Source organism: Psittacula echo (genome assembly GCF_963264785.1).
Source record: "Psittacula echo genome assembly, chromosome: 6".
NCBI classification, from domain to species: Eukaryota; Metazoa; Chordata; class Aves; order Psittaciformes; family Psittacidae; genus Psittacula; species Psittacula echo.
The window spans coordinates 29,526,106-29,543,468 of NC_137743.1; the positions used below are offsets into that span (position 1 = coordinate 29,526,106).

The following is a 17,363-nucleotide window of genomic DNA, read 5'->3' on the forward strand; positions in this document are numbered from 1 at the left end:
TGTAGCGTCATAGATGCAGTTACAGCTTTGCAGGCTACTAACATGATACATCTTTAGCCCAAGAATCTCACAGCTGTCTCGAGAGCTTAAGGCCGTAGTTTTCTGGGGCTGAAGAAACCTCTCACTATAGAATCAGAGATACAAATCATCGAAATTGAAATAGCCAAGGGAGCCTAACTGGGCATAAAACTAAAAAGTAAAAGCACAGGAACTCTCTAACCTCGTTTGTTCTGAGACATTTTCACAGCTCCAAGCATGGAATTTCTTCTGACATGGATTTTGCAACCCACCATTGTCTTACATACAATCTCTTGCATGGTCTCTTGGCCAGCTCCAGCACAGAACATGTGAGCTTGGACGTGGACCCAGTTTGGGAACCCTGGTGACAGTGACTCCCATAGTAAAGGTTGGATCTAGTTGGAGATGCTTCCCATGTGCAGAATGATTCCCCTGCTCCCTTATATCACTATCTGGCCAAGAACAACTGACAGTGCCCCAAAATCACTCTATCTTATGATGGGAGCCTGGCAGATCTGACCCTCTGCACTGGGGCTGCTGCTCACTGTGGGTGTTACATGCTCTAAAATCTTCAGTAGAGACTACGGAATGCATGAAACCCAGTATTTACAGTAATGCTTTGGTAAGTAAAAATGTCCAATGCAAGCAGTAATGGTGTTACATTGGTTGCTCCCCCATGGGACAGACATTTCCAGCAGCAGATGGCTCTTTAATTACTGGAAGGCAACACAGAGACAAGCTCAGCAAATACACTCCTGCTCATTAGGTGCACATTTTTAGCAGGCAAGGTGGTTGATTTTGGGGACAGCTCCCATAGGACAGAGCATCTCCCTTCTTACAGCCACAATGCCAGAGGACAGCCCTCTAAATTACAAATCACTGGGCAAAGCTCTTTGGGCTACACTATGCAGGAACTCAACTTGGGAGATCACATTGGTCCATCACATCTTTAAACCCAACTCATTAGTTTTATGTTCTGCATAGGGAAAAGGTAGTATGGTAGCTCTGTGCATCTAGTTATACTTCGTGTGTCACCACGCTGCTGTGTAGCTGCAGTGAATTCTAGCAACTCCCAACATACTATACTCAGCTTTTCAGTTTCTTGCATGTTGGGTTGGTTTGTATACAGAAGTGTGAAGTGACATCTGCATTGCTTCTAATTAGTCAGTGTACCACAATGGCTGCAGAGCAGACAGTAATTATGTAGCTGCAATGGGCACCAAATTAAAGTAGTATGAGGTCATGTTGGTTTGTTTGTTTGGGATTTTTTTAATATCAGCTGGAAAATAAGGTACAACTTTGAATTATGTGCTACATGCTGAGCTCCCATTTCCCACAACACACAAATGGACTGCTAGACATTGGGACAATAAATAGCTGTCCATGGAGCTCTCCAGACAAAACAAATTGTCCTGCTTTCAGACGGGATAGGGCTAACTTTCTTCCTAGTAGCTGGTACAGTGCTGTGTTTAGGATTTAGTGTGGGAATAATGTTGATAACACGCTGATGTTTTTAGTTATCATTTGTTGCTAAGTAGCATTTATACGAAATCAAGGACTTTTCAGCTTCTCGTGCCCTGCCAGTGAGAAGGCTGGAGGGGCACAAGAAGTTGGGAGGGGACGCTGCCAGGACAGCTGACCCCAACTGACCAAAGGGGTATTCCATACCATATGATGTCATGCTGTGGGGAAACCTGGCTGGGGGACACTGCTCAGGGACTGGCTGGGCATTGGTTGACGAGTGGTGAGCAATTGCATTGTGTGTCACTTGGGTTTTTGTATGTTCTATTATTACTATTAACATTATCATTATTTTCTTCATTTTCTGTCCCATTACACTGTCTTTACCTCAATCCAGGAGTTTTCTCTCTTTTACTCTTCCAATTCTCTCCCCCATCCCACTGGGGCCAAGGGAGTGAGTGAGAGGCTGCGTGGGGCTTAGTTGCTGGCTGGGATTAAACCATGACACAAATGTAATTTGTGAGAGATAATACAGTATCACAGAAAGCTATTTCTGGGAAAACAGGCTAACCTTTTGCACTTTATTACTGACATTTAGATTGTGCAGTGACGTAAATTATACTTCTAAGTGCTGTAATTTCACTTAGTGCTTGACTTACAAGAATGAAATGATATTTGGGATATAAAATGCTTTTATTTCACTAATTGTGTTAGAAAATGCTAAATAGCTTCTGCTGTTGGAATACATAACATCTACAAATAAAAGTAAGGAAACCTCATTCTCATACCTCCTCAGAAAGCTCCATGGGGCTTCCTACATAATTTAATTCACTTGAGTTAACAAAATGATTCAGGTGATTCCTGCCAATAACAATAAAAGCCACACCTCTATTAATTAGTCATGGGCACACAGGAATGCTAACATCATGGAATACTTATGTAAAGGACAGAAGTGACCAGGTACATCTGGCTTGAATGTGTTAATGGCCATCAAAAAATTTGAGCAACTACACAAGCTATTTCATAACATACAAGATAGCACTGGGAAGAACCATGGGAATCTTCTCAGCCACCCTCCTGTCTAAGATAGCAGCAACCACAGCCGTCATCCTTGACAAATTATTTCATCTAAATTGGTGCTTTCTAGATCTCTGACGGTTCTTTGCTGCTCTGGACTCTCCATTATTGTGAACTGCCTTCTTGCTCTAAACTGGAAAACGTATTCCAGGTTAGGCCTTCCCACTCCCAAGCAAAACAATGGCCTACTTGTGTCTTACAGGCAACTCTCCTTATTACATATCTTAGCACTATGTTCACCTTTAGACAACACCATGATTTGACTGACTCACGTTCAAGTACAATTGTTACCTACAAGGGGAAATCATCAAAACAAGTACTTAGCACAACAATGCAACTCCCAGTGAGAAATGAAACTTGTGGAAGAGGGCGGGTTTGTGGATGTGCCAACTTTCCCTCCCTGGCGTGACCTTCAGGAGAAGGGTAATCATGTCAGTGGAAGAAGGTTGCCAGCATGATTAATGCGTGATCTGGTGATGACAAACTACCTTTTGTAAGTAAAAGGGCAACTGTCAACTCCCGGTTAGCCCAGGCCCTTCTGTTGGGAATTGTGCTGAGACCAGCTATGATACTGACTTTTCAAATGTGGACATGTGTCCAACAGCAAGTGTCAGGTGATCACTAGCCAAACAACAAACACCACCATTCCACCACCCTATCTGGGTTTGCTATACCAGACGTCTGAACATCTCGGTGGTTCATTATCACATCCCTGAGGCAGCTCAGCTTTGTTACAGGTTTGTAACAAAAAAAAAGAAAGACAAAAACAACAAATGAGAAATGACATTTCTATATTGGGAGTGTAATAGCAGGAGAATGACTGACAGCTCCCCATTTCTGGAAGAAAAAGAAATGCAGATCCACTTGGATTCCAGTTACATTTTCTTGTTAATAGATAGCTCATTAGTAGAGTTCCACATTAAAGAGACCTTAAAGCGAATGGTGTTTTGCTACTCTTCAGAGGTGGAGAGCAGCACAAACACTTTAGTTTACAGCCATGCCTTCTCTGGTATCATGCACTTCCCATTCCTGGATCACTGCCTCAGCATTCCTATCCATCTAATGGCACACTGAAATCATTGGGTGAAAGAAATGATGTGAAGATTTTGGAAGTGAAAGGCACTTACTAGGTGTTAGCTGTAACCAGGAGATCTGCATTGTCAAAAAGGTTGACCCCTGGCACTTCCACAATAAGAACATATATAAATTCAATGATTAACATAAGGATCAGTTTTCCAATACAGCTGATCTGAAGGAACACAGAGCAGGCCAGGAGACTCAATAAGACACTGTAGGTAAAGTACTGCATAAAGACAAAAAGGGGAAAAAACCAGAAGAGAGATGAATATCAACTGGATAAATCAAACTGAAAACAAAGGAAACTAAACAGAGGGATAGAAAGGGATTGGGAGTTATGTAGTTGAGCTGACTGAACATGTAAACCTGGGGCTGCCTGTGGAATTCTCTCACATTACAAAAGATTTAAGTGTTAAAACTGAACTGATGGAGAGGAAGACTCTTGCATTCTTCATCAGGTGTTATTTGCTTAAAAGGCATAGGGCTCACAACGTATACCCAAGGGTGTGGTATAGGTTTGTCCTTGACGTAGTTACTGAATTGGCAGAAAGCATCATCCAGTGATGCTGGAATACTTTGTCCAATTCTAGAGTTGAATTCAAATATCTGCACAATATACAGGACTATGGGTATTAGCAATTCACACCACCAGGACAGATACCCACTTGAGGCCAATTGGAAAGTACTGATCCTGCTGATGTGACATCAGCAATCCATCGGCAGGACATAAGCTGGACAAACTTTTACCAATGCCCAACACCACGATTATTTTTCTGCCAGCAGGTGCACATGTGGCAGTGGAGCTGTGGCAGTGGAGCTGTGGCAGCAGCTTCTGCCAATCTGAGAGCTGCATGCTTAGCATGACAGTGCTTTCAAATGAAGCTGCATGTGCCATTTATGGCTCCTGTGAAACCTAGCACGGATCTAGCAAAATGAAACCTAGCAAAACGAACAGAGGCATGTTACTCAGCTCATCACCTTCCTGCTGTCAAATCTGTGATGATTTAAGCTTCTACTCTGTCTGGACAGGCCTATTTCTGGCAAAAAAAAAGTGTATCAGGTGCCTGAGGCAATCCATCCTTTCCGTTAAAAGCAAGCCCCAGCTGAAGTAGAAATATGATTATGTTCTGAGTTCATTTATTAATAGTTCATCACAGATATATTAAACCAGAGAAAATAACTTGTGCAGTTTGTAACTTGATTCTTCAGTTTCTAGAAAATGGGTGGATATTCCCTGTGGCTGAGGGGTAGCATCCCACCATTTGGGAACAACAGACAATGCCTGTACCAGCTCCAATATCTGCCTTGCAGAGCACAATGGAGGGACTCCTCACTTAACCCACTGACCAGCAGGACCTGGTTCAAGGCTGCCATAGCACCCTCATCATGCAAAATAGTTGTTCCTTTTTGCTTAAAATCCCTCTGTCCTGAACCAGCATTCATGACAACCTTGTGATGGGCATAGACTGTTTCTAGTTCTCTATTGGTGCCAGGTTTTGGTCCTGGGTGTTTCTGCAGTCATACTTTGTCTTTGGAGGATTGAAAGTCAAAGTAACGGTGTTCTCAGAAACCTCACTGAATCAAATAGGAACCATATTCCTGTTAGGTTAAATGGAAGTGGGTTCAGTGGGATACCAGGACTTCCAGCAGCACCTTCAACACCTGGATAACAGATCAGCCACAAAACTGTCAGGTCCCCATAAACCCAGATGACCTTGACATAAGTTCTGCTTCCAATCTAGATGGACTTTTTAGCTTTTCTGTTTCCAGTAGACAACACATAATGTCTACTCAGAGAAAAGTCTTGAATAGCTATGTAACTACTTGTTTTTATGAACAATTTGTTCTGAAGAGGTAGGATTTGTATTTGTGAATTGAAGCAGACCACTATCAGGGCTGCTAACCTGCCTGACAGCAGAACCTACTATACCCACAGAAAAAACAAGTGAAGTTTTTAATCAGGATGTAAAATAATAGAGAGAGGGTTAAATCTATGACTAGACACTGTTTTTTAGTGAAGTGATTTTCAAGTAACACTAAGCACCAACAAACTCCTTTGAAATGACTTGCAGTTCTGCAGGCCATTAAGGACTTCATGGAGAAAGGCTATTTCTCCTGCTGCAGGCAGGATCCAGCAATTATAAAGCCTACAGATTATTCAGCCCTGAAGGAACTTAAACATTAATGTAGTCTCATGATAATAACTTCAGAAGCTTAAGTTTGTGCATAGTAGCCTATGTCATTCTATAACATCAGTCAGGAGCAACCTTGCTTTCCTCTGAATCACTGAGATATGTCACACAGGTTTTACAGCCCCTTCTCAGATCAAGCTCTGCAACTCATTTTTTTCAAGCAGTACCTCTGGAAAATTGCAGTTGGGCAAAGGACTGTCACAGAATCCCTGCAAGGTGCCCAGGCTGTAATTGGAAGTCAGGTTGCTGATAAGGCATATGTCCACCTGGTCCAGAGTGATGTTGTATTCTGCAGCCATGCAGCTGGCAAGATCCACAGTACTACACATGAACTGAAGAAAAAGATTGTATTAAACTCAAAGGCACAGACAAAGAGAAGAAAACAAAATAGTTCACATCAACTTAAAAGCCCCTTGGAAAATGGCTGTAGCAAAGTGCAAAATATGCAAAATTTAATCACTGGCTTCTGTTTTACTGCATGTGCACTGGCAATGGATTTATGCACCAAAATATTAATTAATGAAATCCAAGCAGTGCACTGTAGAAAGCTAGCTTCGTGCTCAACTTCATGTACAACTTCACAGGCAGAGGTGCTGTAGATATTATGCACAGAAATATATTCTGCTGTGTGTGATAGGGTCTTGGTGTTGCTCTATTTCTGATAATGGGAATTTCTGAGCTGCTAACTTTCCCCTGCCATCACTGAAGCTTCTGCTGTGGGTCCTTCTACGGGGAAGACTTTTGCAGCAAGGCTGAAAGGCTGATATGCTGTGTTATGCTGAGGAAGCAGCAGAGGCCCATTCTGATCTCCACATGCTGCTCCATTTGTCCATTCTGCTAATTTTTACACTAAGTAGTTCATGACTGCAAAGAATCACACATTATGCAGAAAAACAAAGCTCCAATTTCTGCGTGGTGCTCAGCAACCCACACCAGCTTTTTGCAGGTGACTATGAGGGGAGGTGGTGGGGTGTCAAATGCCACTGAGCTAGTGCCTCACATTCAAGTACTTCAATTGTTTCCTAAATCTTCACTATGTGTACAGGGAAGCTGAGGCAAGAGCAAGTTGTAGTCTGATTTGGAGTATTGTGTGCAGTTCTGGTGTCCTCAACATAAAAAGGACATGGAACTGTTGGAACAAGTCCAGAGGAGGGCCACGAGGATGATCAGGGAACTGGAGCACCTCCTGTATGAAGAGAGGGTGAGAAAGTTGGGGCTGTTCAGCCTGGAGAAGAGAAGGCTGCGTGGAGACCTCCTAGCAGCCTTCCAGTATCTGAAGGGGGCCTACAAGGATGCTGGGGAGGGACTCTTCATTAGGGACTGTAGTGACAGGATAAGGGGTAACGGGTTCAAACTTAAACAGGGGAAGTTTAGATTGGATATAAGGAGGAAGTTCTTTACTGAGAGGGTGGTGAGGCACTGGAATGGGTTGCCCAGGGAGGTTGTGAATGCTCCATCCCTGACTGTTTTCAAGGTCAGGCTGGATGAAGCCTTGGGTGACATGGTTTAGTGTGAGGTGTCCCTGCCCATGTCAGGGGGGTTGGAACTGGATGATCTTAAGGTCCTTTCCAACCCTAACTATTCTATGATTTTTAGATGTTTAGGCCTCTCCGTGCTAGTGCAAGTCAGTGCTGCCTCAGCTGAGGCCATAGCTGAGGAGCAGAAGACCATGTGAAGTCTTTGTAGTTACCTCCAAGCTCAGGGCTTTAACCCGAGGCCCATCTCTCCCCTGCCCTTAAAAAATCAAACAGATGTGCACAGGGTAGAGAATATTGAAGTGGTTTCTTTAAAAGACATTCAGCCTTCAAGCCACTGGTACAAGTCAGAAACCAGCAGCTGCAGGGTTTTAGAGAACAGCCCATCTCTCTCCAAGTCTGAAATCAGCAGCAGTGTTTGAATGCAAAGTCCTGAAAGTTCAACTCAAGGCAAAGTCTTCACAGTCCCTGTTAGGTGATTACTGTGCTCAGAGCAGGACACAGCACTGTGCAGAATGCTGGCACAAAGCCTGTGCAACACTAAAGTGCCACTCAATACCGTGGGTGTTAAATGACACATCAGCGTCATGCTGGCCCTTCACGCAGGGGTACGCTTCAGGCTTGGCTTATGTACTCAGAGCAGAAGGATTTAAAAAAAAGAATATGGGCACAAGCTGGTGCCAGGCATATAAGCTACAGGGGTGTGGCTTTTGGGCTCTGATTTCTTTTCTGTGCCCAAAAAGCAAAAGGCAACTGATCTCAGATGCTGTAAGCATTAGGCACAATTACATTAAACCCAGAGGTTGTTAATGAGTAACCATGCTGCTGAGCACCAATAAGAAAACCATGCAGAACCAGAAAGAAATAATGCACATACCATGTTGACAAAGGCAGATAGAAAAACCAGGATAATGGCAAAGACTCCAACTAAGGTACTATTGGTCCTGGACTGTACAATCTTCTTAGAAAGAGTCTGGAGAGGACCTGGGAAAAGCTGCGTGTGAGGAAAAAAAAAGATTAAATACACATTGCTTGTTTTATAGATTACAACCGGCATTTGAAGCTGCCCACATCCTTCAGCGTGGTGTCTGAGTGGATGCTGCACAGGGGTTAGAGAATGATGATGGGGGATGCAGCTCCAGAACAAGGGTGAGCAGGAACATGACCGCCTCATGGCAGCAGGCCCAGCTGGCTCACCAAGTCTGCTCAGTCCTTCCTAATGGGAATGATGGTCCTGAGCTGAGATAGCATGTCTTGCAGGGCTGTGCTCCTCCTGTCATGAGAAGCAAACCACAAGCCATCTGCAACTGAAACAGCCAGGAGCTTGAGCCTGTGAATTACTGGATCAAAAATTAAAAAAGGCAGCAATGAAAAAATCCATGTCATATCCTTTTGATCACAGGAGCGTATCATAGCACTTTGTGGTGCCATTGCAGGAGCAGGCTGATAAAAAGCCAGGCTAGTCCTGTGATCTGTCAGACCCTCAGTAAAGGCGCTGGAGAAATCAGCTGGCCTCGTCTGGTCTATGGCACTCAGCACCACAGACACATGAGACTAAAAATAACCAGTGGTAAGGACAATCACTGAGCTCCCTAGACAGACGGTCCCAGTGATTCACTACTACCAGAGCTAAGTAGCCTTCTTCTAATTGCTTTCTGACTGCAGGCCACCAGTGTGCTTTGCTTTAGGTGCTGCATTGTATTCTGGGTAGAAACAGTCTCTGTGTTAAAGCAGAGACTAATCAGGCACCCCTTGTGGCAAGGGTCACCCCTCAGCACCACATGAGGCCTCTTTCCATTGTATTAGCTACAAGAGAAGTCCAGAATACAATGAAACCAATGCTTTCTCTTCACATGTCGCCACGGCCCCAGCACAAGCTCAGGGCTGGAGCAACAGGGGATGAAGGCCAGGTGGCTCCTGCACACCAACACATTCCCTCTGGAGAGCATTGGCCCCACGGCACCCCTCCCATCCACACCATCATGCCAGGGCAGAGGGGCTCTGCTGAGCACTGACAAAAGTTGTTTTTCAGAACCCAACTCCCCTTTCCCTCCCACCATGTTGCACGAATAACTAAGCCACTAGAGGGTATTTTTAGACACAAAGAAGCTAGCAGTGCAGCGGCACGGCACTGCAATTTAACTATGACTAATGTTTCTATTAAAAGTCTTGCTTTTCCCTTTTATCCTTGACTCTTACATCTTCAGAGATGCAACATTTTGTCGGTGCATAGCTTCCCACACAGCAGTCCTACAATGTAATTACGAAGCGTTCGAGTGGCCAAAGCACTGATTAACTGGTGACTTTTACAAAGGGAGAAAGAGGTTGTGGCAAGAGTTTTTAAAGAGCTGCTTTCACCAGCTACCAGAACACACACAAAAACCAGCTCACTCCAGGCGAGAGGAGAGGGCAAGGCTCTGTGGGGCACGGGAGTAAAGGAGAAATGTATGACTTATTTGTACTGAGGATTGATTGAAATTCAGTAAAAACCCATGCAATCCTTCAGGGTCATGCAGCCACTGTAAAACAAATCAGAACACCTCTCTCAGAAACAAACTCTGCTAATGTAGAAATCCTTTGTTGATGAACCGTTAACCAAGCTATCTCCTTGCTCTACCATGTCCAGCTACATCCACACAGATATCAGTTAGCAGATCCCTGCCAGCAGAGGGATGTGGGAAATGACATTGGGCTTTCTTCCACCCTAACCTTTACAGGATTTGGAGGGAGAAGGAGGATTTGTATTGCATTTAGACAGTTTTCTCACTAGATTAAGAGCATGACAAGTTTTCCTGCCACCCCTTTGTTTAAGCCTCAAGGCCAAGCTCCACAACGGTATGCATGGACCTTTTCTGTAATCTCTGGAAAATCAGGCATCTAAATAAAACTTGGGAGTGCTTAGTTGTGGATCTTGGCTCAAGCCCCTCCTGCCAATGATCCCCAAAAAGCCTGACTTTGCATCAGGCCTGAGATATCAAACAAAGCTATCAGTGAAAGACACTTTAATTCTAATGAAAACAGGTTTCCTTTGCATCAATCTAGGTTCTCATTACTTTGCAAACTAGGGAAAATTTTAGGTCAGTAAACAAGTACAGCTGGAAAAAGTCCTGAAAAGGAAACAAATGCCAAAAAACCATAGGAGGTTGGAATCGCAATAGAGAGTGCAACGGCACAGCCATGCCACTCATCTGAGGAACCTCTGCTTCATGGAGGCTCTGTAACATAAGTAATACTCTCCTCATACCACAGGGGCAGATAGGGGCCAGGAATACTTGCAGCTTGGAGGACTTTGATGCTAGAAATTGGGGACCTGTCTCAGCTCTGATAATTCAGCTCCACTCTAGCAATTTTCCCTCCATAAAAAAGTATCCAGAAGTCAGGCATATAATAAAAAAGAAGGAAAAAGAAAAGCAGACAATTTCCCCTCCTATTCTCCAATAAAATAAAATCCCTTCAGTCCTAGGAAAAGGAGCAGAACACCAGGGCGTTATAGTACAGTGAAAAGCCATGCACTGTTGCTGGTTAGCCTACTGGTTTGTGCTCTCAAACACAATTTACCTCTCTTAATAGAACTAAAATCTTGCCTGAGTGAAGAACTGGACAAGGAAAGGCCTGATGAAATTGCAACTCTAAGTCTGCATGTGCACTACTGAGAATAGGAGCTGAAAAAAAGGATGTGATCCATTTGGGCAGCTGAGATTCAATTTTGGATTGCTACGCAAGCTTGAGGTCACTCACATAAAGAGAAATAACCACAATAGGGGAAGGTAAATTGGATTGTACAGTCAATTCCAGTTCATTCTGCATTGAAATGTGAAAATGCTGATGGAAGGCATTGTCTCTCAGAACAGAGACTCTGAAAGCATGCGGGTACTAATGAATATTGAAGAGGAAGGTAGGGCACTGTTGTACAGGTAAAAGTCCTAATTTAAAAAGTGATTCAACAAGTACTGATGTTACACTGAAAATAATGCACAACCTCCAGCCATTTGCATGACAAAAATACACTAAATAAAACCTCTACTTTGCAATAAGAGCTGATCACAGACAGAAGAGTAATATTTCTCCTTTTTGTCTTCTTACCGTATATTGTGGACATGGAAAATTGCTTAGATAATTGCTGTTGTGTTGTGCAATGAAAAAACCTATGAGGTCTTAAAGTTCTGATTTTTCAATTTGTAATAAAAGCCTTTGAATCATTTTGAAGTACATTAAAATCCTTCTGAAGTAAAAGACAACATCTTCAGGCAACTTTATGTTGCGAGCCCATTTATATAACATTTCAGTGATTTATTAGTCTATTAAAAAAGTACGGTTTCCAGAGGTAATTTTTCCCCTGCTTGAGAAAAAAACCAAACACTTAGGAGCATCTAGATCAGGTTTGAAGAAGGCTAAGAAACAGGTAAGCAAGCTGCACATATGTAGAGCTGCACAAAGCCTTCTTTTCTTCCTAAGAATAACTTGAGATTTCTGTCATATGTTGTTTCAGGAACCTGCAAGAAGATGAATTCCACACAGCAGTGTAGATACCAGAAGTTAAGGATTTTAAGAAGAAACACAAACTTGATAAGTTAGTAGCAAAACAGATGTCAGTGGAGTACTTGCAAAGGGACCCTGGTTCCCATGACCTTAGATTCTATTGGGAAGGAACACCATCTCGCACTGGCCAAGTCTTCATGGAGCATCAAAGTGAAGAGTTGGAACTCTTGTTTATTACAGCTGAAGAAACTTGGAAAGCCAAGCTGGCTGCATTGGCAGTTCCAGGATCAACTTGTAGTCCTTGGAGAATTTTATTGTGGAAGATAATAATGACAGCAAAAGAAAATAAAATACTATCAAGCTGCTCAGAAAGAGCCTGCTGGCCACTGTCAAAGCCAGAGATGGAGAGGCCAAAACAGGGAAGGAAAATCTCTCATGAAAAGAGGAAGACAAAAGAGTCACTTATCATGTAACAGCACAGCAAATGAGCAAAAGTCATGTTTATGTTGATATCCTGGGGTGAAAACCTGCTTTCCAGCTCTGTGTGTAATGAACCACTGGTATGTAAAACACGTGCTCTCCTACCCCACATCCAAGTGGGAAACAAAACGAACAATGCTGACATCCCTGGGTCTTAAAATTTCATCTAAAGGATATGCAAAAGTGCCTTGCTTGTGCATATGTGTAAAAGTGCTTCCTGGAGTGAAGTGTGTACAGAAATAAGGTAACAACCATTAACCATGGTCTGGTTAAACCCATTGCTTAAAAAACTCTGACCTGAAACACCACAGTCTTCAATGACAGAAGTAGGCTGCAGCTACTGGGAGCTGCTGGCATCAAACAGGTAGCTGACAAGAAAGAAGTACCAGTCCCCTAAACAACCAATCTCATAATTAGATATTGTCAGCAGGGGCTAATTTGGAACACTAAAAAAGGGGTAATCACAAAGGTAGTGGAGCTGTTGTCAGTATGTGGAAGCAACCTAAGCCTGTAAAAGCCAGTGGGTGACAAACAGCTGTGTGCTTTGAAATCTGTCTGGCTGCAAGTCAGCCAGCTCAAATACTTCAGAGGTCTGGGTCTGTCACAGCTCTTGCCCCAGTGTTTGCATAGCATCAGCTATGTGTTGGTGGGACTTTGCACGGCTGGCAGTGCGCTGAGATGTTGCTGATGGTGGCCAAACATAAACAGCATAAACAGGCTCCAGCACAGCCCTTCACCACGTTTCCAAATCCTTTATGGCTATGATCAAAAGCTTTCACCATTTGTTGTTAATTAACTGCCAATCACATTAACTGCTGATACCAGTTTACAAACTAATGACACTGAGAAGCATTCTCACATGCAATGGACACACAAAGTATAACCAGGCATCTTTGGGTACCATTTCCCTGCTCAAGGAACCCAAGCCTTCCTATTAGTACTGTTATTTCTGACTTGTAATTCTCACTGCTGGTAATCAAGCCAGACCAATGGGATGCTGGGCTTATGAACTAAGCTCCCTCTGAAATTGTCATAAGCCCAAGGGAAGCCCTGTGATTGAGTTGTTCAAATATAACCTCAAGCTTCTTTCACTGGGAACAGTTTGTCACTCTTATTAAAGCTTAATTCTCCAAGCTTAACTTTCAAAACTCAAAAAGACATGAAAGGTGCAAGTCTGTCAAGAGCACCCACATTCAACTTTGAAAATGGTACAGAAAAGATAATTAAAGTGAGGCAAATCATCTGCCTGACATAATCCATTACCCCACTGTTTCTTCTACAGGAAACATAATGCTACTGAGGTATTTCATTCCAGGCTCTGAGGAACAAAGTTGGGTTTGGGCTTAGGAGCCTGAATCTGAACATATTCTACAGACACTGCTAGACTGGAAGGATCCCCAAAACTGCAAATACAATCAACTAGCATCAACATTTTAATAGGAATACCTGTGAGTGAAAAAGATGAGCACATAACCTTTCCCAAAGTGCTGCCTGCCTATTTACTGCAGACTGCCAAGAAGAATTAATGTCTTTGTGTTTCACACAATGTATTTCTTTGCTGATCAAACCCAGTTACAATAAAGAGCTCACCAAATGTTGGAAGCTCTGTACACTCATCTGAGAAAGGCTGATAAAATTCTATGTATTTATGGCTTTTACTTCCTCCCCAGGACATTTTGCCTCAATGATATTCTGCTTCTGATTATCTGCCTACCCAAACATGCATATGCAGCAGGAGCCAGTACAGAGGCAACTCCACAGGAAGTTTACAGGGAGGAAACGAACGGTCAGTGTTTCGTTCCACATTGGAAAATATGTTCTTATTATATCAGTATGAGAGTGCCTGCAGGGGATTTAATAGACATGCAGATCCACAGAATGATTACTTCTCACTGAGCTAAAGAGATGCCAACCCTAACATCTGTTTGCAGTTCATTCTGTCTTATCAAAGGCTTTTTCTGTAACCCTTATCACATAGTGTGGAAAGGATGGATAACAAAATGCTCTGTTAGTTGAAGAAACACATTGCTGATCGAGTTATCTTAGGCAAAGAAGCCACAGTACTTACCTTTACACAGGAGTAAATGACCGAAACAAATACCACTGTGGTCAGGATCAGGAAACAGGTCAGGTAAAAACCCAGCATAAATGTAGAGCTGAAATCAAGGAGACTAGCATTATTATATTTTTTAATAAATGCACATCACACAGAATAGCTACAGCTCTGCTCTCCAGAACATGACATTTGTACAAGACATGACACACTGTACGGGCTTTCCAATTAGAACAGCAGTAGGAGATGCAAGGTGCCTTGAATACCAACAGATACTCTGTCCTATTTAGAATTACTCACGCAGGCTGCAGAGCAGAGAATACTGCATCTTTTATAGCAATCACCTTCCTGCCGAGCTGACAGCAGAGAGACTGAGAAATATTTAATGTGCTCGAGGAGCTGATAGAACAACTTGTTATGGCAGGTCAGCTGCTGGCTGGCTGTGGGCAGGCTATGGGCAGGAGACCCCTGGGAAGGAAAGCGTGCTGAGTGTTGCAGTGTAGCCAAGTGGGAATAGTCTGAATGGGAATAGCTACCTGTCCTTGCCATGCACAGGAAATATCTGTGCTGCCCCATCCTCCATTCTCTGTCTTGCACATGGGATAGGAGTAAGCATGGCATAACGACAGTCAAGGAAAATAGACTTAGCATGGCCAGCTTGAGAGGCTCCTGTTCCACCTGACTTTGAAGTACAAACAGGACCCCAGGGCCAACTTTGTACTATGTATTTTCATCTGTTTTGATCGTGAGGATACTCAACAACAATTTCCCAATGATTGGTCTCAGTGTGACAGGACAGGCCCCCTCCCAGGAGTCAGCCTTGTTCATAATTTAAAGGAAGAATTCCTGCAACATGACATTGAAGCCAACCACACCAAAGCCAGCTGGTCTCTGTGTTCTCTCATGACTACTGAGATAATTGTACTTGCTAATTCACTGTTTGAGCCTTTGTGAAATTCATTGAAGCTATTCCTCTTTATCATCATAAATTATCACTGCCATTTTGTCTTTAGTTTCAGATTCAATTTCCATGGTGTGTTTTTCATGAGCTCTGATGGTGACACATATTCACCTGTGGTTTCAGTTGCTGCTTTACTGATACCTTCAATAAAAGACCTAAATGATGCAACTGAAATACAATGAAAAACAAACCAAAAGGTGAAGGAAAGTATACCTGACCTGAAGTTAAAACATAGAATTATATTTACTCTTGAACCAAACCATCTTTCAGATAGGCCAGGCTGCCTAAGGACACTTCAGAAGTTACCAAAACCCCACCTTTATGGGTGGTGTGGAAAGAGACAGCAGTATGACATTTACACAACACTGCCTTAAGTGATTGACTACTGCATAATACAACGAGTCAGCCATATGGTTGCCAGAGATCAGAAATCATCAAGTTGTTATTTAAATGTTAAACTGGGTTTTATACAGACAGCTTAGTGGCTGCTTAGGGATTTTGATGAGCAACATAAAGGCTTGTAGAGGGCCTCTGCATATGTGAAGTCACAACAGCAGTATCCAGAGATCCAAAGTGTAAGCTCTTGCTAAATCAACTACTCTCGAAGAACATTTTTGGATGTAAATAACAATGCATTAATTGTTGTGACTGATCTAGTTTCAACTTTGAGCCTCTTTCAGCTTCAGTTATTTTCCCAAAGTGGATCTGTCTGTTTACACAGTGCATTTGCACTAGTATTATTTTGTTGATTCAATCTTTCTGTGAGCAGAAGTGAATGACCTCTTACCTAGGACAGTGGATAACCTCAAACATCAGAATATGAGTTGTTTCTGTGACCTTCTGAATGTCTGAGCTGAACACTACAAATCAATCTCTATTCTGAAAAGATCTGTGGTGTGAACAGAAGTAGAAAGCAGTTGTAATGGCATAAAATAGTGTTGGAGCTCTCTTTAAACATTCTTTCTTTTCTTGTAATGAAGACAAATTTGGAGGATTTTCAGAGCTTCTGTGATCTTTTTCTCCAGATTTAAAATTACTAACTCCGTATTTATTTCCAGCACAGCAATGCTTAGTGAATGATATATTATTGCTACTGAAGCACAGCACAGGAAATACCAACATGTTTTAATTTTAAAGGATTTTTTATAAACTCTTTGAGAAGAAATACTACGTCTGCAGAGCTCACTGCTGGAAAAGATCTAGTGGGTTACTCTCTGCCTTTCAAACAAAGCATTTCACTGGAGTGGTCCAAGAGCACTGTGCCCAACAGTCCTGAGGAGCTTACACTACTCTTCCCTGGGGAAAGAAATGATTACAACCCTTAAACCTGGAGTGAGCTACTTGAAGCTTAGGCATGTGTAGCTCGACTCCCTCTCTACCTTTTTTCTTGCATTGCTGCTCTGAGTCCAGAAGAATGAATGTATGAATGGTTATGCCTCATTTGTTAAGCAGACTCAGACCTCAGTACTCTGAGCAGCAAGGCTGTGATGAGTTTTACACCTCCCTGTCCCACTGCATACAGATAAGGGGGCAGCCTAGCCTCATGTTGTGAGCACCTACTATACCTTAGTAGGCAGTCCTTCCTACTTAGGGATATTTGTTTTCCACAGGCTTATAAATGTGCTGAACTGAATTTCCTAAGATGGAGGTGAACGGTAAGAGAAATCACACTGGGAAAAGAGAAATCCTCACATGCTAGTGAGGAGGTTTTAATCTGCACTTGAAACAAGTGAAAACAATAAGCACCATGCATCACTTGAGCATGAATTATTAAAGGATTTTTCTCTTCCCCTTGGTGCTCTAAATTCTCAAGAAAAAAAAAAAAAACAAACAACAAACAAAGAAAAGTAGGCCAGAATAGAGGAGGGGAGCAGATGGGAGCAAAGGGATGAAAAGGTACTCACTGTGGCACAATTATGATTTGAACAAAGCAGATAAAGAGGAAGACTAGGGAGGCACAAGCGACGTAGGCTCCAAACCTGTCATCCACCTGCTTGGAGTACTGCGAAAAATGCAAACAGGGTTATGTTAGCGGGAAATTTGGCTGGCTGCCTGTTCTTCACAAAAACTTCTTGCTTGGCTTCTGTTTA

At 42.8% G+C, this 17,363-nt stretch overlaps 1 protein-coding gene across 3 annotated transcripts in view; it reads right to left on the bottom strand.

The window, feature by feature from the left end:
- The window catches only part of ADCY5 (adenylate cyclase 5), a gene marked incomplete at both ends in the record, with an annotated part of 219,046 nt that overhangs the window by 6,714 nt on the left and 194,969 nt on the right, over positions 1–17,363 (bottom strand). For all 3 annotated transcript variants that reach the window (XM_080620644.1, XM_080620642.1, XM_080620643.1), the window contains 5 exons: positions 3,684–3,859; positions 5,993–6,157; positions 8,178–8,294; positions 14,328–14,415; positions 17,178–17,275. In XM_080620644.1, the coding sequence (XP_080476770.1) occupies positions 3,684–3,859; positions 5,993–6,157; positions 8,178–8,294; positions 14,328–14,415; positions 17,178–17,275 (644 nt within the window). The remainder of the gene's footprint in view (positions 1–3,683; positions 3,860–5,992; positions 6,158–8,177; positions 8,295–14,327; positions 14,416–17,177; positions 17,276–17,363) is intronic.